This window comes from Trachypithecus francoisi, unplaced genomic scaffold (assembly GCF_009764315.1).
Source record: "Trachypithecus francoisi isolate TF-2019V2 unplaced genomic scaffold, Tfra_2.0 Lachesis_group9, whole genome shotgun sequence".
Taxonomy (NCBI): domain Eukaryota; kingdom Metazoa; phylum Chordata; class Mammalia; order Primates; family Cercopithecidae; genus Trachypithecus; species Trachypithecus francoisi.
This window is the reverse complement of record NW_022681474.1, coordinates 58,816,444-58,841,751: the sequence shown is the minus strand read 5'-3', so window position 1 is coordinate 58,841,751 and position 25,308 is coordinate 58,816,444. Positions and strand designations below refer to the sequence as shown.

The 25,308-nt window shown below is 42.2% G+C and overlaps 2 protein-coding genes across 2 annotated transcripts in view; both read right to left on the bottom strand.

Annotated features, from left to right (window-relative positions):
* The window catches only part of LOC117081962 (zinc finger protein 33A-like), a 54,531-nt gene extending 39,775 nt beyond the window's left edge, over positions 1-14,756 (bottom strand). Inside the window, 4 exon segments of the mRNA XM_033208307.1 lie at positions 8,102-8,197; positions 8,473-8,617; positions 13,046-13,098; positions 14,623-14,756. Coding sequence (XP_033064198.1) covers positions 8,102-8,197; positions 8,473-8,617; positions 13,046-13,098; positions 14,623-14,635 — 307 coding nt within the window. The 5' untranslated portion in view covers positions 14,636-14,756.
* Positions 14,757-19,487: 4,731 nt separating this feature from the next.
* LOC117081956 (actin, cytoplasmic 1-like) lies at positions 19,488-21,227 on the bottom strand. The gene has a single exon (XM_033208302.1). It carries the CDS (start codon positions 21,218-21,220, stop codon positions 20,093-20,095), a length of 1,128 nt encoding a protein of 375 aa, XP_033064193.1. The 5' UTR covers positions 21,221-21,227; the 3' UTR covers positions 19,488-20,092.
* Positions 21,228-25,308: the final 4,081 nt, after the last annotated feature.

Here is a 25,308-nt window from a genome sequence, read left to right as displayed (position 1 = left end):
CAAGGGGGATACATTCCAAGACACCCAGTGGAAGCCTGAAACCTCAGACAGTATTGAGCCCTATAAATACTATGTTTTTTCCTAAATATACAAACCTATGATAAAGTTTAATTTATAAATTAGGGACAGGGAGAAATTAACAACATCATAAAAGAGAAAAGTTGTAACAATATGCTAGCATCACTAGTCTTGCTCTTTAGGGTCATTATTAAGTAAAATAAGGGTTACCTGAACACATATCGTGACAGTAAATAATCAAGACAGTTACTAAGTAATTAACTCATGGGTAGCATATACAGCCTCAGTATGCTGGACACAGGGTTGACTCATGTCCTGGGACAGGACAGTGCAAAATTTCATCATGCTACTCACAGTAGTATGCAATTTAAACTTAGGAATTATTTATTTCTGAAGTTTCCTATTTAATATTTTTGAGCCACAGTTGGCCTCAGGTAACTGAAACTGCAGAAAGGAAAACCACAGAAAAGGGGAGACTAATGTAATAAGCCTTAACACTGGATACAGTAATTCCTACTATTCTTTTTCTCAAAACTTTTGAGAAAAATTTTCTCAAAATTGTTTAATATATATATGTAGTTCCTTTGACTGTTTATAAAAATTTTGGAATAAGTTTATTTAAAGCTGAGAAAAACCTTACTGGAATCTTGACAGGAATGCCATTAAACCTACAGATGTGGCTGGGTGTGGTGGCTCACGTCTGTAATCCCAGCACTTTGGGAGGCCGAAGTGGGCGGATCATGAGGTCAGGAGATCGAGACCATCCTGGCTAATACTGTGAAACCCCGTCTCTACTAAAAATACAAAAAATTAGCCGGGCGTGGTGGCGGACGCCTGTAGTCCCAGCTACTGGGACTGCAGGAGAATGGCATTAACCCAGGAGGTGGAACTTGCAGTGAGCCGAGATCAGGTCACTGAGTGAGTCTCACAGAGTGAGACTCTATCTCAAAAAAACAAACAAATAAACAAACAAAAAAACCTACAGATCAATTTGGAAAGAAATGGCATACTTATTGAGTTTTCCAACCTATCAAGAGACCATGTGTCTCCATTTCTTTCATTTCTTTCATCAGCATTTTGTAATTTTCGACACAAAAGTCCTACACATATTTTGTTCAATTTATACCAAAGTAATTAATTTCCTATGGAATAAGTGGTATTATGTTTTTAATTTAGATTTCCATATGTTCATTGTTAGTGGAGAGAAATTGATTATATGTGTTCATCTTGGACCCTGAAACTTTTTGGAAATCATTCATTCATTCTGGGAGGTTTCCATTTTTTGTTGTTGTTGTTGTTTTTGAGACAGAGTTTCGCTCCTGTTGCCCAGGCTGGCATGCAATGGCATGATCTCAGCTCACCGCAACCTCCGCCTCCCAGGTTCAAGCGATTCTCCTGCCTCTTGAGTAGCTGGGATTACTGCTATGGGCCACCACACCCAGCTAATTTTGTATTTTTAGTAGAGATGGGGTTTCTCCATATTGGTCAGGCTGCTCTTGAATTCCCAACCCTAGGTGATCTACCCACCTTGGCCTCACAAAATACCAGGATTATAGGCAGGAGCCATGGCGCCTGGCCTGAGGTTTTTATTTTCTAAGATTCCTTGTAATATTCTACATATATAATCATGTCATATGTAAATATAAAGTTTTATTTCTTCTCTATGCATATGCCTTCTATTTCATTTTCTTGCCTTATTGTGCTTGATAGAAATTACAATACTGCAATGAATAAGAGTAGCAAGAGCAAACATCCTTGCCTTGTTCCCGGTTTTACAGGGAAAGCATTCATCTTACCAGCAAATACATTTGCTATAGATATTTTGTACATGTTCATTTATCAAACTGAGGAAGATCCTCTTAATGTCTTGTATGGAGAGTTTTTATCATGGATGGATATTGCGTTTTGTCAAATGTTTTCTCTACATTAACTAAGGTTATATAATTTTCTTCTTTAGCCTATGGTGGGTTAATTACACTGATTGATTTCTGAATGTTGAACCAGCCTTGCTTACATAACTCAAGTAAATCCCACTTGGTTATGGTGTATACTTTTTACATGACTGTTTTCTGTTTGCTAGTATTTTGTTAAAGATTTTCACTACTAAATTCATGGGAGGCATAGGTCTGTAGTTTTATTATTTTTGTACTGTCTGTATGGTTTTGACATCAAAATAATTTTTTAAATGTGTTAAGAAATGTTCCCACTTGGCTGGGCACAGTGGCTCATGCTTGTAATCCCAGCACTTTGGGAGGCCGAGGTAGGTGGACCACGAGGTCAGGAGTTCGGGACCAGCCTGGCCAATATGGTGAAACCTCGTCTTTACTAAAAATACAAAAATTAGCCGAGTATGGTGGCATGCACCTATAGTCCCAGCTATTCAGGAGGCTGAAGCAGGAGAATCGCTTGAACCCAGAAGGCAGAGATTGCAGTAAGCCGAGATTGCACCACTGCACTCCAGCCTGGGTGACACAGCAAGACTCTGTCTCAATAAATAAATACACAAATAAATAAATAAATAAATAAATAATAAAATAAAATAATGTTCCCGCTTCTATTTTCTGAGAACATTGTGTAAAATCACCATTAATTCTTGTGTAAATGTTGGGTAGAATTCTCTAGTGAGGACTAAAACTCTCTTGTATTCGGAAATTGGTTTTTTGGAGGTTTTTATTTAAAATTTAAATTCTTTGATTCAAATTATGTCAACTTTTATGAAAACCTATGGGTCATTCAAATTATCTGTATCACCCTGATTGAGTTGTAATAGTTTGTAGTTTCTGAAGAACTGGTACATTTCTTCTATGTTGTCATTTTGTTTTGTTTTGTTTTGCTTTGCTTTTTTGAGACAGAGTTTTGCTCTGCTGCCCAGGCTAGAGTGCAATGGCACAATCTCAGCTCACTGCAACCTCCCACTCCCTGGATTCAAGCCATTCTCCTACCTCAGCCTCCTGAGTAGCTGGGACTACATGCATGCACCACCACACCAGGCTAATTTTTGTATTTTTAGTAGAGACGGAGTTTCACCATGTTGGCCAGGGTGGTTGCGAACTCTTGACCTCAGGTGATCCACCCGCCTTGACCTCCCAAAGTGCTGGGATAACAGGCATGAGCCACCACACCTGGCCTATGTTGTCATATTTATGAGCATAAAGTTGTTGACAAGATTCCCTTATTATACTATTAAATGGATGGTGGAGTGATATTCCCTGTTTCATTCCAGATATTGATGATTTGTCATCTCATTTTATATTTTTAATCAATATTGCTACATGCTTATCAATTTTATTGATTTTTTTCCCAAAGAACCCTCTCTTTCATTCATTTTCTCTACTTTTTCCTATTTTCAATTTTACTGATTTCTGCTTCCAGTGTTATTTTCTTCCCTCTACTTAACAGAGGTTTTATTTTGCTCTTTGCTAGTTTCTTAAGGCAGAAAGTCAATTATGGGTTTGCAACCTATCATCCTCTCTAATGTTAGCATTTAGTGCTATATATTTCTCCACCAGCACTGCTTTAGCTACCTCCCACATATATTGATATGGTATGGTCTCATTTTCATTAAGTCTATGCACTTCTACTATTGAATTTGAGGCCTCTTCTTCACTCCAGACTTTATTTAGAAGTCTGAGGTTTAATTTCTAAATGATTAGATATTTTCCTATTGTCATTCTATTACGATTTGTAGTTTGGTTTCATTATGGTCAGAAAACATACATACTCAGAATGATTTCAATTCTTTTAAATCTGTCAAGGCTTATTTATGGCCCAGGATATGATCTATCTTTCTGAATATTCCATGGACACTTCAGAAAAAAATTGTATTTTGCTGTTGTTGGGCACTATTCTTTTTCCTTTTTTTTTTTTTTTTTTTTGAGACAGAGTCTCACTCTGCAACCCAAGCTAGAGTGTAGTAGCACAATCTTGGCTCACTGCAATCTTCGCCTCCCAGTTCAAGCGATTCTCGTGCCTCAGCTTCCTAAGTAGCTGGAACTACAGGCATGCGCCACCACGCCTGGCTAATTTTGGTATTTTTAGGAGAGACAGGATTTCACCATGTTATGCAGGCTACTCTTGAAGTCCTGACCTCAAGCAATATGCCCACCTCAGCTTCCCAAAGTGTTGGAATTACAGGCGTGGGCCACCGCACCCAGCCTTGTTGAGCACTGTTCTACAATGTTGCTTCAGTCCTGTTGGTTGATGTTGCTGTCCTGTTCTTCTATATCTGCCAGTAATCATGGCTAGTAATTCTACCAACCGCTAAGAGTGAAGTGATGAATTTTCCAACTACAGTTAAAAATGTGCTTTTCTCTTTTCAGCTCAATCAGTTTTGTTTTATGTACTTTAAGGTTTGCTAGAGACACATTTAGGATCATTGCATTTTTGTTGGATTGATCCTTTTGTCATTACATAATGTTCTTTTTGTCTAATAATTTTCTTTGTTCTGGAGTCTACTGTATTTGATATTAATAGTGACACTCTTTGTTTTGATTAATGTTTGTACAGTTTATCTTTTTATATACTTTATCAACCTATGTTGTTCACTATGTTATGAGTTTGCTAAGAAAACATTTTTAGGATGGGTGGAACAAGATGGTGGAATAGAAAACGCCACCGATCATACCCACTCCCCTGCAGGAAGACTAAGATTGGCAACTATACACAAAAGAAGCAGTTTCACAGGAACTAAAAGTCAGGTGAGCACTTACCATGGTTTTCACTTCATGTGGCTAAAAGAGAACAGTTTGGAAGTTCCTAAAAAAACTATAAATAGAGCTATCAAATGATCCAGCAATCCCACTCCTAGGTATATACCCAAAAGAAAAGAAATCAGTACATTAATGAGGTATCTCTGCTCCCATGTTTACGGCAGCACTATTCACAAGAGCTAAGATTTGGAATCAACCCAAGTGTACATTCACAGATAAAGAAAATGTAATACATATACACAATGGAGTACCATTCAGCCATAAAAAATGAGAGCTCCTGTCATATGCAACAACCTAGATGGAAACGGAGGCACAGAATATTAAATTTTGCATGTTATCACTTATTTGTGAAAGCTAAAAATTAAAACAACTGAACTCATGGAGATGAGGTAGAAAGTAAAAGGACAGTTACCAAGGCTGGGAAAGATAGTGGGGTGGGGTGGGGGGAAGATGAGGATAGTTAAAGGGTACAAAAAAAAAAAAATAGAGAGAATGAATAAGACCTAATATTTGCTAGCGCAACAGGGTGACTATAGTCAAATTTAATTGTACATTTTAAAATGACTAAAAGAGTATAACTGGATTGTTTATAACACAGAAGATAAATACTCGTGGGAATAGACACCCAATTTACCCTAATGTGATTACCAGACATTGAGTGCTTCTATCAAAACATCTCCTGTACTCCAAAAATATATACACCTACTATGTACTCACAAAAATTAAAAATTTTAGAATCATGTTTTATGTTTTTTCCACTCTGCCAATTTATATTTTAATTAGTGTACTTTGCTCATTTACATTTAAGGTAAATATTGCTCTGCTAGGCTGCTATTTGTTTTGTTTTCTGTTTTCTATAAATATTTTTTATGGAATATAAATATTCCTAAATTTTAGATTCCATGTTGGTTTATTTACAGTATTTCTAAGTGTACCACATTTTATAGTTTTCTCAGTAGTTGTTCTAGGTATAAAAATGTACATATGTAACTTATCACACTCTATCAGGCATTTTACCACTTCAAATTAAATGTATCAAGTTTCATTCTACTTAGGCCCCTTTACCCTCCCCACTTTTAAAATGTAATTGTCTTAAGTGTTTCCCCTACATACAGAGCATTTTGCTGCAACCATCAAAAATGATTCTAGAAACTCATAAGAAAAATATATTTATCCCTATTTTTGCCAACCTCCAATCTTCTTTCTTTCCTGCATTCCAAGCCTTCTTGTGTTATTTCTGTTCTATTTAGAGAACTGCTAGTCAATTTTTAAAGGTAGATTTGCTAGCAACATTTTCTCTTAGCTTCGCTGTCTAATGATGCCTCTAGTTCCCCTTTATTCATGAATATAGTTTCAAAAGATACAGATTTTTTATTTGATAGTGCTTTCCTCTCAGTACTTGAGAAAATATACTACTTCCTTCCAGCCACCACAGTTTCAGAAGAGAAACCCACCGTCATTCCCTGTAGAGAATGTGCTGTTTCTCTCTGGTTACTTTGAAAATGTTTGTCTTTAGTTTTCAAAAATTTAATTACAGTGTGAGTTTGCCATGGACTTAACTTATTTGATGTTACTTCAGACTCGGGAATGTGTAGTTTTATACCTTTGCTAAATTTGAGAAGGTCCAGCCATTACTTCTTCAAATACTTTAAACACCTCTTTCCCTTCTTTCTGATGTTACAAATGTTAGTTCTTTTGTTATTGCCCCATTTTCCAAATACTGAGAGAATCAAACCTCATCCCATTCCCTCCTGCCTTCTGGCTTTGTCTAAGCTACCACAATCATTCATAAGGAAAACTACCACAGGCCTTTAATGAGCTCTCTATGCCCTATGCCCTGCCCAACATTTTTCTCTATACAGGTGAGAAACATCTTATAGAAATATAAATCAGATGTTGCTCATCTGCTGAAAATCTACCACTAAATTAAAAATAAAATTAACTGAGTAAGGCTTATGATAGGCTCACCTTTGGACTCTAGCTGCCTCCCTCACCTCACCTCCTGCCCTTCCTCCAATCAACTCCTCCCTTCAGTCTCTGTGACTTTTTGGTTATTCCTGAAAACCACCAAGCACATTCCTGTCCAAGGCTAGCAGCTACTATTACCCCTGCTAAAAAGGAGCAGAATCCTCATGGCTCACATAGTCATTTCATTCAAGTTTCTGCTCTAATGTTGACCTCATTAAGGTTTCCCCTGACTGTTCCTTAAAGTACCACATTCAGCCAATCTAACTTCCTTTAATTTCTATCAGTGTCTTCAAAACCACAGAACATTTAATATACATATACATATAAGTATACATAATATACTTAGAGACATAATATTTTATTTAATTTTTTTTTATATTTATGTACTTATTTTTGAGAGACAGTCTCGCTCTGTCTCCCAGGCTGGAGTGCAGTGGCGCAATCTCAGCTCACTGCAACCTCTGCCTCCCGGGTTCAAGTGATTCTCCTGCCTCAGCCTCCCAAGTAGCTGGGATTACAGGCACCTGCCATCACGTCCAGCTAATTGTGTATTTTTAGTACAGATGGGGTTTCATTATGTTGGTCAGGCTGTTCTCGAACTCCTGACCTCAAGTGATCTGCCCACCTCGACCTGTGCTGGGATTACAGGTGTGAGCTACCACACCCGGCCCAGCCTAATTTTTTTCATTGTCCTCAGCACACAGCAAGTACTCAAAAGTTATTTGCTGAGCTTAAAAATGTGTATAAAAAATTATGACCACAGTGCTGGGCGCAGTGGCTCACGCCTGTAATCCCAGCACTTTGGGAAGCCGAGGCAGGTAGATCACGAGGTCAGGAGATCGAGACCATCCTGGCTAACACGGTGAAACCCCGTCTCTACTAAAAATGCAAAAAATTAGCCGAGTGTGGCGGCGGGCGCCTGTAGTCCCAGCGACTTGGGACGCTGAGGCAGGAGAATGGCGGGAACCCGGGAGGCGGAGCTCGCAGTGAGCCGAGATCGCGCCACTGTACTCCAGACTGGGCGACTGAGCAAGACTCTGTCTCAAAAAAAAAAAAAAAGATTATGACCACAGAATAAACACAAAACAATGGAGGTAAGGTGGGACACTGAAAGTGCTTTAAGAAAAATGATAACCAAGAAAAACAACAGTAAAGTTGAGGTGGGCAAAGACTCAACTATTGACAGGTGTAAGAATAGTAAACATTCAAAAAAATGATTCAGAAAGGAGGAATTCTGTGAGTAGTGTCTGGAGGTTTGATTTAGGTATTCTCCATCACTTCCACAGGTTAGGACCCCTATGGAGATGTTCTTGAAAAATGTCCCAAAGTTGCCAATCCCTGAATTGGAAACTACTTGGAAACAACAAATCCCCTGATGTGAATCTGTGTAGTACATATTAACTCACCTGGAAACCTCTGGCTTGGGAATTCTTCCTCCAGTCTCCATGGCTCTTCTCCTTGTTCCAGCCTGAAGATCACCTCCGGTTTGTGAACACAATACCCTGTAAACAGGAAATAATTTAGGATTTGGACCAAGCAGTCTAGAACTCAGGCCTTTGAAGCAGGAAGAAGCTTCTGGGGCTGCTTCAAGTTGCCAGGGGAACATTTTCACTGGAGAGGTGAACACAAGTATCTTCTGGTGCTCAAAGGTGATCAATCAACTTTGACTCCTGAAGCCTAACCTTAAATATCATTAAACTATACAGACTGCCCATATGCTTCATAATCAAAAGAATAAACAAATGCTATTTAGAATGATACAGTGAACAGACCTTACCCACTGAGACAAGGTTGCTGTAGTTCTCCAGCATCACATCTCTATACAGAGCCCTCTGACTAGGGTCCAGGTGCTGCCACTCCTCCTGGGTGAAGCCCACAGTCACATCTTTAAATGATACTGATCCCTGGAACTTCTGTTCTACCTGAAATGTTCAGAATTAGGTGGCATGAAGAAAGAACTATGGGCTAATCCTTACCATGATTATTATTCACAGAGTATTTTTTTGCTTTATACTTTTAGGGAAAAAAGATCATAACAGAAATATTCTGCCATTAATGCATTAAGATATTAATTCATGCAAAAAAAAATGAAGTTCCTACAATGTACCTGGAACTATCATCACTGCTGGAAATACTAAGATTAATAAAAATCTTCCTGTGTTCAGAGAATACACAGAATGGTAAGAAAATAAATGTGATAATATGTTATAAGTACTAACGTGAAAGTACAAACTCAATAGACTAATGTTAGGAGCAAAGTTAGCTCTGCTTTGAGCTTCAATGAGGAAGTACAGCTGTTGGTTAAATTATAAAGAACACTCTGTTATGTTCTTTATAAGCATGGGGCGATGACACAAGCAAAAGTGAGGGCCTGCAACACACTGCAGACATCAACAAAAGGGCAGACAGCACAGGAGATGGCCTGGTGCTGTCTTGAGAAGAAAAGCCAAGCAAGTGAGTTATAGAGTAATTTTAGACCAATGGTCTCCAAAGTATTTGATCATTTAACATTTTCAAGAATATTACTGTGAACTACAGAGTTGTATTTACAAATCACAGAAATAAACTGTCAGTACATTTATTATGAATTCTAATTTAATTCTCATTTGGATTTAAAAATGTAAAAAAGAGCCTGACATTTTCTTCATCACAATACATATTCTGGGTTCTAATCCTTTAATTCAGAGACAATAATAAGGATGTGTAGAAAATGGAAAGATTTTGGAACTACTATACTTGAAACATCTGTAGGGTACATAGGAGAAGATATCCAATTGGATTGCTCTGGATATCCTCTAGGGCGTATCTTTTAGGGATCACTGCTGTGAAAAAGTGAGAGCCAAAGATGAGATGTGAGCATATACTGAAATTACGTGACCAGGTTTTGTTTACAGAACCAATTCTACTGAGAACGGCAAAGGATAAAACAACATTTACATAAACTACTGTAGAAGAAACCAGGATGCAAATAGGGCACAGACAATAGGACATAGAACAACAAAATGTGGTCACCAATTCATTAAGAAAAAAAATGTTTCCTCTGCCTATCCCCATGAACAGCTGCCCAGATAAAAGAGCCACAATGTAAACCAGGAAAGTTAGGGCAAAATAGGTTGGACACAGTATTCTAGCAAGAAATGTCCTAAATATATTAAATTTGACACATAGGTTGAGCGCAGTGGCTCATGCCTATAATCTCAGCACTTTGGGAGGCCGAGGCGGGCAGATCACCTGAGGTCAAGAGTTCGAGACCAGCCTGACCAAAATGGCAAAACTCCATCTCTACTAAAAATACAAAAAATTAGCCAGGTGTGGTGGCCGGCACCTGTAATCCCAGCTACTTAGAAGGCTGAGACAGGAGAAACCCTTTAACCTGGGAGGCAGATGTTGCAGTGAGCTAAGGTCGGCGCCATTGCACTCTAGCCTGGGTAATAAGAGCAAAACTCCAACTCAAAAAAAAAAATGAAGCATAATATGAAAATCAAGAATGAAACAAGGACTACAGAGACATTTATAATATAGTGGTGTTCAAAGACATCAAGAGAAAATCAGACGGTTTTCAGAAAACTGAAGAAAGAAAATAATCAAGAATGGAACTGGAGGCCAGGCACGGTGGCTCGCATTTGTAATTCTAGTACGTCAAGGCAGGCGGCTCACTTGAGGTCAGGAGTTCAAAACCAGCCTGGCCAACATGGTGAAACCCCGTCGCTACTAAAAATACAAAAACATTAGCCAGGCATGGTGGTGGGTGCCTGTAATCTCAGTTCCTCGGGAGGCTAAGGCAGGAGAATCACTTGAAACCAGGAGGTGGAGGTTGCAGTGAGTTGAGATCACACCACTGCACTCCAGCCTGGGCGACACTGTCTCAAAAAAAAAGGTGAGTAATTCTTCCCAAATTTATATATAGGTTCAATTCAACCCCAAAGAAAGTCTCAGCAAGTTATTTTATGAATACTAACAACATTTGTATGGAAATGCAAGGAACTAGGAAGAGCCAGGATCTTGCTGAAGAAAAAAATGTGTTAAACCTGCTACTAGACGCTAAGATGTTTCACCAAGTATGGTACTGGCACAACCAACCAACAGAACACAGTCCAAAAAACACACAAACATATATGTACACACAATTGACGACAAATATCACAATGTAAAACAGTGGGAAAAGGACAGTGTTTTCAAAAACAATTCTGCATTAATTGTATGAAAAAAAGGAATCTGACATCTACCTCACACAAAAGTAGAGACTCATTCCAATGAAAGAGATGTAAATGTGAATGCCAAAACAATAAATATTTTAAAAGATAACAAAAGAGATTATCTTCATACCTCAAAGTAGGAAAAGTCATCTAAAATAGTACACACCACCAATAAATAAACTTAATAAACTAATCTAGGGATTGGTAAACTTTTTCTGTAAAAAGTCAGACATTAAATATCTCACCAGGCACAGTGGCTCACACCTGTAATCCCTTGGGAGGCCAAGGCAGGTGGATCACTTGAGGCCAGGAGTTCGAGACCAGCCTGGCCAAGTGAAACCCCGTTTCTACTAACATACAAAATTAGCCAGGTGTGATGGCACGTGCCTGTAATTTCAGCTACTTGGGAGACTTAGCCAGGAGAATCCCTTGGGCCCTGAAGGCAGAGGCTACAGTGAGCCAAGATCGCATCACTGCACTCTAGCCTGGGTGACAGAGTGAGAGTCTCTCCAAAAAAAAAAAAAAAAAAAAAAATCAGACATCATTAAATTTGGGGCTTTGCAGGCCAAAAGGTTCCTGTCACAACTACTCAACTCTCCCACTGAAGCCACAGATTAAATGGAAATGAGTGAATGAGCAGGGAGGTGTCGGGATTGTGAGGGGGACAAGACGGCAGCTTCAGGAGTGCTGGCAATGTTTGTTTCGACCTATGTATTCATTATTTGCACCATGGATTTGTAATAATTTATTAAGTTCTATATTTAAAATTTAAGGGGTTTTCTATCTATCTGCTACACATGTAGAAATAAGATTCATTAAAAATTAAAATACGTAATCCTAGCACTTTGGGAGGCCGAGGTGGGTGGATCACGAGGTCAGCAGACTGAGACCAACCTGGCCAACATGGTAAAACCCTGTGTCTACTAAAAATACAAAAATTAGCTGGGCGTGGTGGCGTGTGCCTATAATCTCAGCTACTCAGGAGGCTGAGGCAGGAAAATCGCTTGAACCAGGGAATCGGAGGTTGCAGTGAGCCGAGATCGCACCACTGTGCTACAACCTGGCGACAAAGCGAGACTCTGTATCAAAAAAAAAATTAAATACATTTTAATTTATTGGCCCTGCACACTGGCTCACGCCTGTAATCTCAGCACTTTGGGAGGCCAAGGAGGGCAGATCACGAGGTCGAGATATCAAGACCATCCTGGCCAACATGGTGAAACCCCATCTCTACTAAAAATACAAAAATTAGCCAGGTGTGGTGGCGCATGCCTATAGTCCCAGTTACTCAGGAGGCTGAGGCAAGAGAATCTCTTGCACCCGGGAGGCAGAAGCTTCAGTGAGCCAAGATCACGCCACTGCACTCCAGCCAGGCGACAGAGCAAGACTCCTTCTCAATAAATAAATAAATAAATAAATAAATAAATAAATAAAATACATGTTAACTTAATTGATCAAACACTACATGCAAAAGAAAATCGGAACCTGTGTAAAATAAAAATTAAAAAAGCAGTTTGACTCAATAGGCTGCACTCATTTCAGGGCTATCACTGGAAGGTTATTCACTATGGGTCTCTATGCATCTGTCAGGAAGTCTTTGTCTCTTCAGAGGAGTCTGTCTGTATCCAGTGTCTTCCTTTCTGCCACGGTTGTTGGAAACATAAGAACCTATGCTCAACTTACTAATTTGGCCTTGCTACTGATCTGTTATTTTCTGTTCAGTTTTTATCTATTACTAATTTCTCATCTTAACATATTAACTCCTGGCCCGGCACGGTGGCTCTCGCTTGTAATCCCAGCACTTTGGGAGACCTAGGATTGACTGAGCTCAGGAGTTCATGACCAGCCTGGGCAACATGGTAAAACCCGTCTCTAATAAAATGCAAAAAATTTGCCAGGCATGGCAGCGTGCGCCTGTAGTCTCAGCTACCCAGGAGGCTGAGGCAGGAGAAGTGCTTGAACCCGGGAGGCAGAGGTTGCAAGGTAGCAGTGAACCGAGATGGGGACACTGCACTCCAGCCTGGGTGACAGAGCGAGCGAGACTCTGTCTCACAAAAAAAACAACAAAAACCAACAACAACAACAAAAAACCCTATTGACTCTTAAAAATTTCACAAAGTCCACTGCAAAATAGAGAATTAATAAATAACTTACCTTGTTCATTTTGTTCTGTTCTTGAAAAGATGGAGACAACTCTGAAGATACAGCTGAGTCAGAAAAAGAGAAACGGGGTCATGAAAGATTTGGCCTGCCTGGCAACTCCCAGATTCTTCTGCCCTAAGAAGCTATACACACCCACTAGGTATAATGCTCCCCCTGGGAAAATATCAATGTTCTCTGACACTTCGGAATAGGCGGTAGAAATGGTGAAAGACCACCCTAATATAACTCCAACATAATCATGTGGCTCTTGGGCACAAGATTTTTCACCTGGTGAAAGTAAATATTTGCTTCCTTAAGGATTTCAATCTCCCTCGGTGTTCGCAAAAAAATGTAAAATGACAATATTGGCCAAACAAGTTAATACATTTAATGAAGGAACATTAACACTAAAACCATTGTAAAAAATAGGACTAAGCTATTGATTTTCCAGTAATGTTACTTAACCTCTGGTGAGTGACTCCACAGAAAGCCATAAGCGGCAGTGCTTCAAGGAAAAAATCAGTTTTAATTTCTTTATCTAACTTTGTTGCTATTTCTCAAAAGGATGTTTTAAACTTGCTTTGACGTGTGTGGAAAAGTAGACAATACTGGCTTAGGGGTCAGGAGATGTGACTTTCAGTCTTCCCTACTAACAAACTGTGATCCTGAACAAATCATTAACCTTGACAAACAAAAAAAAAAAATTCTTTTTTCTTTTAACAAATGAAGCACAATGAAGAAATTCTTTTTCTTTTTTTTTTTTTTTTTTTTGAGACGGGGTTTTGCTCTTGTTGCCCAGTCTGGAGTGCAATGGTGCGATCTCGATCTCGGCTACCTGCAATCTCCGCCTCCCGGGTTCAAGTAATTCTCCGCCTCAGTAGCTGGGATTATAAGCATGAGCCATCACGTATGGCTACTTTTCCTATTTTTTTAGTAGAGAAGGGGTTTTGCCACGTTGGTCAGGCTGGTCTCGAATTCCTGACTTCAGGTGATCCACCGGCCTCGGCCTCCCAAAATGCTGGGATTACAGGAGACAGCCACCCAGCCAGACCGAAATTACGTTAATTCTTTAAGATCCTTCCTGAGGGCAAGATCAAATCAGGACAGAGGAACAGCAAATACCAAGATGCAGTGATGGACATGACTGGAGGGCAGTTCGGAACTTAAAGAGGATGAATGCAGAACTAGGAAGGGAGTCCGTAGGTCAGGGGGGCGCTGGGGCGACTGCACCCGCCCTTCCCCACCCAGGTACCGCGCCGCCCTAACACACGCTCACACGCTAGACCAGAAAACTGCCCCTCCCGCAAGGCTCAGCGCGCGGATCCCTTGCGGATCGCGCAAGCGCACATGCCCTCCTCTGGCCCCCACAAACTGGGCAACACACGCCGCGAAGCCCGCTCCGTACAGAGGCTGCGCCTTTGACGAACCGGCCTAGCGTCATGGCAGACGTGCTGCAGCCCTGCCCTCCCCGGCTTCCCCTGTGAGGTCCCCGGGACGCCTGGCCACCACCTGGCACTGGTCCCCTGCCGCCCGCCCCCAGAGTCGCGCGGGGCACCCTCTCCCTCCCTGCCCAACCCGCCTAGGCTTACCCCGCTCCCTCATCCGGTTGCATTAGCCATAGAAGAGCGCACAGACCCTTGAAATCCCGGGACCGCCTCCCACGCAAAACCTGAGACAAACAAAAGGAAAGGCTGAAACGCAGACTCGCTGAAGGGGTAACCGGCGGACCAGGCATGCGCAGAGCCCACGCGCAAAGCCTGGCGCTGTAGGCGCCCAACCTGGAAACTAACTTTCCCGTGAGGCCGCGGGAGCAGCCCTTCGGGATTGGCTGATAGGTGCCCCCGCTAGGCAGTGGGCAGATGCGGTTGGAGTTGGTGCAGGAGCTTCCTGCAGCCCTGGCTCCCAGGGCGCCCCAAAGGAGTGCACTGCAGGGAGGTCTGTGTGCAGCGTGTGTGCAGTTTAGACACAGAGGCGTCAAGAAAAGTTCAGCTGCGTGTCAGTTGCACTTTAAATGTTAGGAAGTAGATCTCATGGATACAAAAAGACTTGGACACTATCTGCGATTCTTTGGGAGCGGGAAAAAGGGGAGGTGCCACAGGAAAGCTACTTCATCAAAATCGTTAAAGCAATAAACGGGAATTGTAGCTCAGTGAGAAAATAGACATAATCTAGAAGAAGAAAATAAATGTCACATATTATTTCCTCTGTGACATTAAAATTGCTTGACTAAATGGAAATGCATTTAGTCCATCTGTACCTTTCTTAGGAAGACAAAATCCCTAAAAGAATATCAACAAATTTTTGAGTGTATTTTTTCTCTTTGATCTTTAGTGTATTGTGTACTTTACAAAAGCATTCTCAACTTTATCTGGAATAAGTAAAAACCTAAATAACACCCAGTATACGTTTTAAAAAGCAGGAAAAAATGCCTAAGAAATATCTGTATCTGTCTATATAATATTGCTCTACTCAACGTAGTTTGGCACCTGCTCCGTGGAAATAAGACACCATGATTAAGAGTATGCTTTAATGCGTAGTAAACACAGCATCTCAAAACAGTGAGAGAAAGAATGGAGTATTCCAAAGAGCATGTCATTCCGAGCAATTTGGAATATAGAGGTATACATAGATCACACATAATAAACTCTCACATGTATACAATACTTAAACATTTAAACCACTAAACGAGTATAAATTTTTGAAAATTGACAAGTGGGCCAGGCACAGTGGCCCACACCTGTAATCCCAGCAATTTGGGAAGCAGAGGCAAGAGGACCACTTGATCCTTGGAGTTCAAGACCAGCCTGGGCACTATAGTGGGACCCCTATCTCTACAAAAAATTAAAAATAACAGCCGGGCATGTAGGCAGGCACCTGTGATCCCAGCTATTCAAGAAGCTGAGGTTGGATGATCACTTGAGCCCCGGGCTGCAGTAAGCCATCATGGCACCACTGTGCTACAGCCTGGGTGTCAAAGTGAGACCTTGTCCCAAAAAAAACAAAAAGAGTACAAGACAAAAAGAGTACAATGCCAAAGACAGAAACTATAAATTTAATATCAGTTACCTTTTATAACACAGAAAAATAAGCAACTCCATTCCAGCAAAACTTTTTAAGTCTATTACGAGAATTGAAAGAAACGCAAATGTGGCCGGACGTGGTGGCTCACACTTGTAATCCCAGCACTTTGGGAGGCTGAGGCGGGCAGATTATGAGGTCCAGAGATCAAGACTATCCTGTGCAACATGGTGAAACTCCTTCTGTACTAAAAATACAAAAATTAGGTGGGGCGTGGTGGTGTGCACCTGTAGTCCCAGCTACTCGGGAGGCTGAGGCAGGAGAATTGCTTGAACCTGGGAGGTGGAGGTTGCAGTGAGCCAAAATCACACTACTGCACTCCAGCATGGTGACAGAGTGAGACTGCATCTCAAAAAAAAAAATGCAAATATTTGAGTAAAAGTATGTGAAACATTTACTGAAATTTACATTTTTAAATTTATGCTTTATATACTGAAAAGTTCTTTATTTGGTGCATAATTTTATGAGTTTTGAAAATGCATAGATTTGTGTAACCACCACCACACGCAAGATACAAAATTGTTTCATCTGTCAATAAAATTCCTCCATACTACCTTTTTAAGTCAGATTCCCTCACCACTCTTAGCCTCTTGCAACCACTATTCTTTGGGCCTATATGTTTGCCTTTTTTAGAATATTATATAAATGGAATCATACACTATGTAGTCTTTGAATCTGGTATCTCTTAATACAATGCAATTGAAATCCTTCTGTGTTGTTTTGTGTACCAATACCTCTGTTTGTTTTTCCTGCTGTTAGAAACAAGTGCCCGGTACCACAGAGAAAACCAGTGCATAGGCAGAAAATTCCTTAGCAAGGCAAATTTACTTCTGCAGAATGGTGCAGCTTGCGCCAGTCACGATCACAAGAGTACACCGAGAGGGCTAGGGCAGGGGATGTTATCCCTGATACAGTTCCTAGCACTTCTGTGTCCCTTCTCCATTGGCTGGGGTTGGACCTCACAATCTAAGCTAACTCGATTGGCTAAGGTTTAAAATTGAATAGGGTCTATTAGGCAGGAAGGAAGGAGGACTGTCCATTACTAGGCAGGAAGGCATATCTGGACTTGTCTGGGCACGGCAAAGGCAGGAAGGTTGTTTACAGAACAGGTAGCTGGGAGACAAGGAAGTACAAGGAAGTTGGTCTTAAGCAACAAAGAACAGGGAACTAAAACTTTTTGAAGAGGAGTGTATCACCTCTGACATTGCTGACTCCTATTTCTTGGTATGGATTTACCAGTTTCCTTATCCATTCCCCAGCCCAGGGATATGCAAGTTGTTTCCAATTGGGGGAAATCGTAAATAAATAAAATATTTTTAAGTTTAAGATTTGAAAAGATTGAAAAAAACACTAATATACATCTATAGTATGGGCTTGGGGAAATGTTTATTCCCAGTGTATTAGGATTCTCCAGAGAAACAGAACCAGTAGCAGGGAGTAAGGGAGAAAGACACATTGATGATGAGAAATTGGTTAACATGATTATGGAGGCTAAGAAGTCTCACAATCTGTCATTTGCAAGCTGGACATCCAGGAATGCTGGTGGTGTAATTCTGGGATGAGTCCAAAGGCCTGAGAACCAGGGAAGCCAATGGTGTAAATTCCAGTCCAAGGACAGGAGAGGATGAAATGAAATGTCTCAACTCAATAATGAGGCAGAAAATATGGGTTAATTCCTCCTTCCTCTGCCTTGTGTTCTATCCAGGCCCTCAGTGGATTGAATGATGTCCATACACATGAGGACAGCAATCTGCTTTACTGAGTCCACTGATTCAAATGCTAATCTAATCTGGTAAATACCCTCATAGATGCACCCATAAGTAATGTTTGATCTGGACACCCTATGACCAAGTCAAGTTTACCATCACAGCTATTCTTTTCTTTTCTTTTCTTTTCTTTTCTTTCTTTTTTTTTGAGACAGAGTTTCACTCTTGTTGCCTGGGCTGGAGTGCAGTGTCATGATCTTGGCTCACTGCAACCTCTGCCTCCCGGGTTCAAGTGAGTCTCCTGCCTCCACCTCCTGAGTAGCTGGGGTTACAGGCATGCGCCACCATGCCTGGCTAATTTTTTGTATTTTTACTAGAGATGGGGTTTATCCATGTTGTTCAGGCTGGTCTTGAACTCCCCACCTCAGATGACCCACCAGCCTCGGCCTGCCAAAGTGCTGGGATTATAGGCATGAGTCACCACACCTGGCCACAGCTATTCATTTTTATTGTGAATTTGATTAACTCTGATTTTTTGCCTCTCCTTTCTTCTTCTGTTTTTGTACCTTTTTCCCTATCCTCCCCTCCTCACTACCCCCTTACCCTGTAATGCCCATAATTCTACTCACTACTTCTGTGAGCCCCAATTTTTTTAGCTCCAAAGTATAAGTGAAAATGTGCAGTAATTATCTTTCTGTGTCTGACTTATTTCACTTAATGACATCCAGGCCCATCCATGTTGTTGCAAATGACAGGATTTCATCTTTATAGCAGAATAGTATTCCACTGTGTTTACCAGATTTTCTTTTTCCGTTCATCTGTTGGTAGACGTTTAGGTTGATATTATATCTTGGCTATAGTGAATAGTGCTGCTATAAATGTAGGAGTGCAGATATCCCTTTGAAATATGGATTTCCCTTCCTTTGGATATGTGCTCAGCAGTGATTGCTGGATTGTATGGTAGTTCTATTTTGTTTTTTGAGAAACCTCCACATTGTTTTCTATAATAGTTGTACTAATTTTCATTCCCACCAACAATGTCTAAGAGTTCTCTTTTCTATGCATCCTTACCAGCACTTATTTTTTGTATTTTTTATAATAGACCTTCTAACTAGGGTAAGATGATGCCTCATTGTGATTTTGATTGGTGTTTCCCTGATGATTAGTGATGCTGGACATTGTTCATACATTTGTTAGCCATTTGTATGTATTCTTCTAAGAAATATCTATTCAGATCCTTTGCCCACGTTTTAATCAGATTATTTGTTTTCATTTTTGGTTTTGCTGTCGAGTTGTTTGAATTATTTGTATATTCTGGATATTAGTCCCTTTTGGATAAATAGTTTGCAAGTATTCTCTACCGTTCTACAGGTTGTCTCTTCACTCTCATAATTGCTTCCTTTGCTGTGCAGCTTTTTAGTTTAATACAGTCCCATTTCTTTTGTTGTTGTTGTCTGTGCTTTTATTTATTTATTTATTTATTTGTGTATTTATTCGTTTATTTATTTTGAGATAGGGTCTCACCCTGCTGCACAGGCTGGAGTGCAATGGTGTGATTATAGCTCACTGCAACCTCTACCTCCTGGGCTCAAGTGATCCTTCTGCCTCAGCCTCCCGAGCAGCTGGAATTACAGACGCCCACCACCATGCCTGGCTAAATTTTATATCTCTTTTTTTTTTTTTTTTTTTAAGGTGTGCACTTTTATTCAACTGGTCTCAAGTCAGTGTACAGGTAAGCCCTGGCTGCCTCCACCCACTCCCAGGGAGACCAAAAGCCTTCAGACATCTCAAGTTGGGGGACAAAAAAGGGGTCACGAAGGCTCATCATTCAAAATAAAACAAAATAAAAAAGTATTAAGGCGAAGATTAAAAAAATTTTGCATTACATAATTTACACGAAAGCAATGCTATCACCTCCCCTGTGTGGACTCGGGAGAGGACTGGGCCATTCTCCTTAGAGAGAAGTGGGGTGGCTTTTAGGAGGGCGAGGGACTTCCTGTAACAATGCATCTCATATTTGGAATGACTATTAAAAAAAAGAACAATGTACAATCAAAGTCCTCGGCCACATTGTAGAACTTTGGGGGATACTCGCTCCAACCGACTGCTGTCACCTTCACCGTTCCAGTTTTTAAATCCTGAGTCAAGCCAAAAAAAAAAAAAAAAACCAAAACAAAACAAAAAAAACAAATAAAGCCATGCCAATCTCATCTTGTTTTCTGCGCAAGTTAGGTTTCGTCAAGAAAGCGTGTAACGCAACTAAGTCACAGTCCGCCTAGAAGCATTTGCGGTGGACGATGGAGGGGCCAGACTCGTCATACTCCTGCTTGCTGATCCACATCTGCTGGAAGGTGGACAGCGAGGCCAGGATGGAGCCGCCGATCCACACAGAGTACTTGCGCTCAGGAGGAGCAATGATCTTGATCTTCATCGTGCTGGGCGCCAGGGCAGTAATCTCCTTCTGCATCCTGTCAGCAATGCCAGGGTACATGGTGGTGCCACCAGACAGCACTGTGTTGGCATACAGCTCTTTACGGATGTCCACGTCACACTTCATGATGGAGTTGAAGGTAGTTTCATGGATGCCACAGGACTCCATGCCCAGAAAGGAAGGCTGGAAGAGAGCCTCAGGGCAGCGGAACCACTTGTTGCCAATGGTGATGACCTGGCCATCGGGCAGCTGGTAGCTCTTCTCCAGGGAGGAGCTGGAAGCCGCCGTGGCCATCTCCTGCTCGAAGTCCAGGGCGACATAGCACAGCTTCTCCTTGATGTCACGCACGATTTCCCGCTCGGCTGTGGTGGTGAAGCTGTAGCCGCGCTCAGTGAGGATCTTCATGAGGTAGTCAGTCAGGTCCCGGCCAGCCAGGTCCAGACGCAGGATGGCGTGGGGGAGGGCGTACCCCTCGTAGATGGGCACAGTGTGGGTGACCCCGTCACCGGAGTCCATCACGATGCCAGTGGTACGGCCAGAGGCGTACAGGGACAGCACAGCCTGGATGGCCACGTACATGGCTGGGGTGTTGAAGGTCTCAAACATGATCTGAGTCATCTTCTCGCGGTTGGCCTTGGGGTTGAGGGGGGCCTCGGTCAGCAGCACGGGGTGCTCCTCAGGAGCCACACGCAGCTCATTGTAGAAGGTGTGGTGCCAGATCTTCTCCATGTCGTCCCAGTTGGTGACGATGCCGTGCTCTATGGAGTACTTCAGGGTGAGGATGCCTCTCTTGCTCTGGGCCTCGTCACCAACATAGCTGTCCTTCTGGCCCATGCCAACCATCACACCCTGATGTCTTGGGCGCCCCACGATGGATGGGAAGACAGCACGTGGAGCATCATCTCCGGCAAAGCCGGCCTTGCACATACCGGATCCATTGTCAACAACGAGTGCGGCAATATCATCATCCATGGTGAACTGCGGGAAAGCCGGGAGCGCTGTGTCAATTTTATATCTTTAGTAGTGATGGGGTTTCACCATGTTGCCCAGGCTTGTCTAGAACTGCTATACTCAAGAATCTGCCCACCTCATCCTCCCAAAGTGCTAGGATTACAAGTATGTGTCACTGTGCCTGGCCTGTCTGTGCTTTTTTTTTTTTTTTTTAGATGGAATCTTGCTCTGTTGCCAGGTCGGAGTGGATTGGCACGAACTCGGCTCACTGCAATCTCCACCTCCAAGGTTCAATCAATTCTCCTGCCTCAGCCTCCCTAGTAGCTGGGATTACAGGTATGCACCACCACACACAGCTAATTTGTGTGTGTGTGTGTGTGTAATTTTAGTAGAGACAGGGTTTCACCACGTTGGCCTGAATCTCCTGACCTCGTGATCCGCCCACCTTGGTCTCCCAAAGGGCTGGGAGTGAGTCACCATGCCTGACCCTGTCTGTGCTTTTTTTGGGGGGGCGGTGGGGTCAGAATGGAGCCTCGCTCAGTTGCCCAGGCTGGAGTGCAGAGGCCCAATCTCGGCTCACTGCAAGCTCCGCCTCCCGGGTTCACTCCATTCTCCTGCATCACCCTCCTGAGTAGCTGGGACTACAGGTGCCCGCCACTATGCCTGGCTAATTTTTTTGTATTTTTAGTAGAGACAGGGTTTCACCATGTTAACCAGGATGGTCTCGATCTCTTGACCTCGTGATCCACCCGTCTTGGCCTCCCAAAGTGCTGGGATTACAGGCATGAGCCACCACGCCCAGCCTGTCTGTGCTTTTTGAGTCTTAATCATAAAATTGTTGCCTAGACCAATGCCCTGAAGAGTTTTCTCTAGGTTTTCTTCTAGTATGTTTACAGTTTTGGTCTTATGTTTAAGTTTTTAATCCATTTTGAGTTGATTTTTATATATGGTGACAGGTAGGGATCAAGTTTTGTTTTTCTGCAAATGGATATCCAGTTTTCCCAGCACAATTTATTGAACAGGGGGCCTTTTACACAATGTATGTTCTTGGCAAGAACCTCATTTTAATTAAACTTTAAAGGACTTATAATATTGTAATTCCACTTATATGACTTTATAATAATAAAGTAAATTATTGTTGATATATGTGCAAGTATGTTTACATCAATCAGGGTTCAAATGGTAAAAGAGAGATCATTCAAGTATTACAACTGAGAGAATTTGATGAAGATTATTTAAAGCAGGTGTTTTAATGGTAAAAATGAACACTGAGCTAACACAGGATAACAATATTGAGTAGCAGCTACCTGTCTAGGGCTGGGAAACAATGGAAAAGATTAAGGTCCTCAGAACCCAGAAACTCACAAGAGTGGTCCTAGAGAGCTAGAATTAGACAGACAGTGGAGGCAGGGGCAGTGCCAGGATCACACTGATACCTCAGGTATTCAGAGAAGAGCTTTGCAGAACTGGAATTCAGACCTCCAGAAGGGTGCTGTCCAGTTCCTACCTGGACTTTTAGAAAGGCATGTTGAGGCACGTTGTGTTCACCTCTGAGAGTCCTTACTGTCCAGCTGGTGCTGGTAGCCAGAGTGGGATCAATGTGGAAAGTTCTGGGAGAGCTAAAAGAAGCTGGTCAAAATGTCCTGGAATTAGATAGTGGTGATGGTTGTGCAACTTTGTGACTATAATTATTATTGAATTACACACTTTTAAGAGAGTAAATTTTGTATGTAAATTGTATCCCAATTTTACAAATACTTTTTTTTTGAGATGGAGTCTAACTCTGTCACTAGGCTGAAGCACAGTGGCATGATCTTGACTCCCTGCAACCTCCACTGAAGAAGGAATTCATGAATTTTACAAGTATAATCAAAGACCACCAAGAAATTTTTACTTTTTACTTCAAAAGTTAAGTGTAGTGTAGCACCCACCCCCGTAGTCTAAGTTAGAGAAGAATACTAACTGCCTGTTTTTCCTTCTGTGCTCAGCAAGCCTTATCTGTACTTACCAGTTTTACATCCCTTGAGGCTCAGCGAGTTCCTGCGTCACCTCCCTAGCACAGCTGCAAAGTTACAAGGTTGGTAAGCACATGTTACAGAAACATAGTTTCCCAAGGATGTGGAAAATATAGTATAGATAAATGTAAAAGACTGGTCAACTGCCTTTGTTTTCACTTCTGTAAGTACACTTCCCACATCTCATAGCTCCCGGCCACTGACTGCATTCTTTGTCTGGGCTCAGATTTTCCTGGACGCTAGTCCTACTGAGCCAGGTGATCACCTTAATAAAGGCTTTCCTGAATTCTATTCGGTCTCTCCCATCTCTGATTGTCCCATAACATATCTGGGGGCCTCTCTGGGATTGGAGATGGCAGGTTTCTGTCTCCTTTGCCTGTGGGCTAGAGACACAGGACGCAGGAGATTTGGGACCCTTGGTGCCACTAGGTAAGACTTAGCCTAGAAGGAGAACGGCTCTCCCGTGTATTGGAGCTTCCCCTGACAGCACAAACGGAACCGACTCGGGAGTTGCAGGACAGTCACAGGAGCAGCGTGCAGGCAGACTGCTGAACCTCAGTAAGGTTGGGCCCTGGAAAAGCCCATCCCATAAGGACGGAAGGGGAGCTTGATCACGACTACTTATACAACCCAGAGTGGCTGGCGGGGCAGGAGTGGCCTGCCAATTTGGATGAACCTTGTGTCCCCACTAACAAGTGAAAGTAGTTCACTGGATCTGGAGACAGAAACTGGGAGTGCGTGGGTGTGTGTGAACCTACCTGGGACATGAGAAAGGCTATTTTCATCTGATGAGGAGTCTTGGGGTAGGAGTGGTGTGTGCATGTGTGTGAATGTGGAAGCCTAACTAGGCTTACCCAGGACACAAAAGAGGCTCATTTCATCTGATGAGGAGTCCTGGGGCAGGGGAGGTATGTGAAAGTGTGTGAAAGAGATGGTCTCAGGAGAGGCCAACACAGGGAGTGAAGTGGGGAGGTACAGATATCTTAGTGCAGACTGTGTCCTCCAAGGTGAGTGTGGGACAAGCCAGACCTAGGTCACTGCATAAAACCGACAAGATTCACTTCATAGCTTCACAGCAGTAGTTGGCTGTGACCTGGTCAAGCAGCATCCAAATCTCCCGTAATAGGACCCCATCTGGTGAATCTGAGAGCGAAAGTGAGAGTGAAAGTGCGCCATGAGGGAGGAAAGAGGAGGAAAAGTCTTGAAGCCAACTCCATTAGAATGTATGTTGAAGAATTTTAAGAAAGGCTTTGATGGTGATTATGGAATGAAGTTAACACTGCAAAGTCTAAGAACACTTTGTGAAATTGACTGCCCCTCCTTTAATGTAGGGTGCCACCCGAGGGAACCACAGATAGGAAAATAATTAGCCAAGTGTCTCGGGTGGTCACTGGGGTCGGAGAACAGTCTGGGCACCCTGATCAGTTCCCATACATAGACTCCTAGCTGAATGTGATTCAAACCCATCCAAAATGGCTACAGACCTGTTTTGAAAATTATTGTAAGACTCTAGTGGCTTGTAAAAAACAACGAAGCACAGAAAAGACCACAAAGTGTAGGCCCAGGAGAAAAAGCAGCAAAGAAAACAGGAAAAACCTACAGGCCCTGCCAGAAGAGCTAGAGAATCCACCCCCTTATGTTCCAATTTACCAGCTTCTGGCAAAGCTTAGGCAGGAAGTCACTACAGCAGCTGCCTCTGGAGGATCAGACTCAGAGGATAGTACCCCCCAAATTTCACCACATAGGGAAGAGCCAGGGCCACTGCCTGATAAATCAAAGGAGGAACTCCAGGATGAGGTTGGCCATCTCCAGTCAGGACATGCCTGAGCCATGCAGATACCCCTCAGAGAAACTAGGGTACAGATCTATTTAGATGCACAAAATGAGGTTCAAGGAGGAGAACAGCTTTATGTTTATCAGCTCTTTTCTACTACAGACATTTTCAACTGGAAACAGCATACTCCCTCCTATATGGAAAAACCCTGGGCTCTTATCAACCTGATGCAGTCCATCTTCTTAACTCACAACCCAACCTGGGCTGACTGCAAGCAGCTCCTTCTGTCACTGTTCAATACAGAAGAATGCCACAGAGTA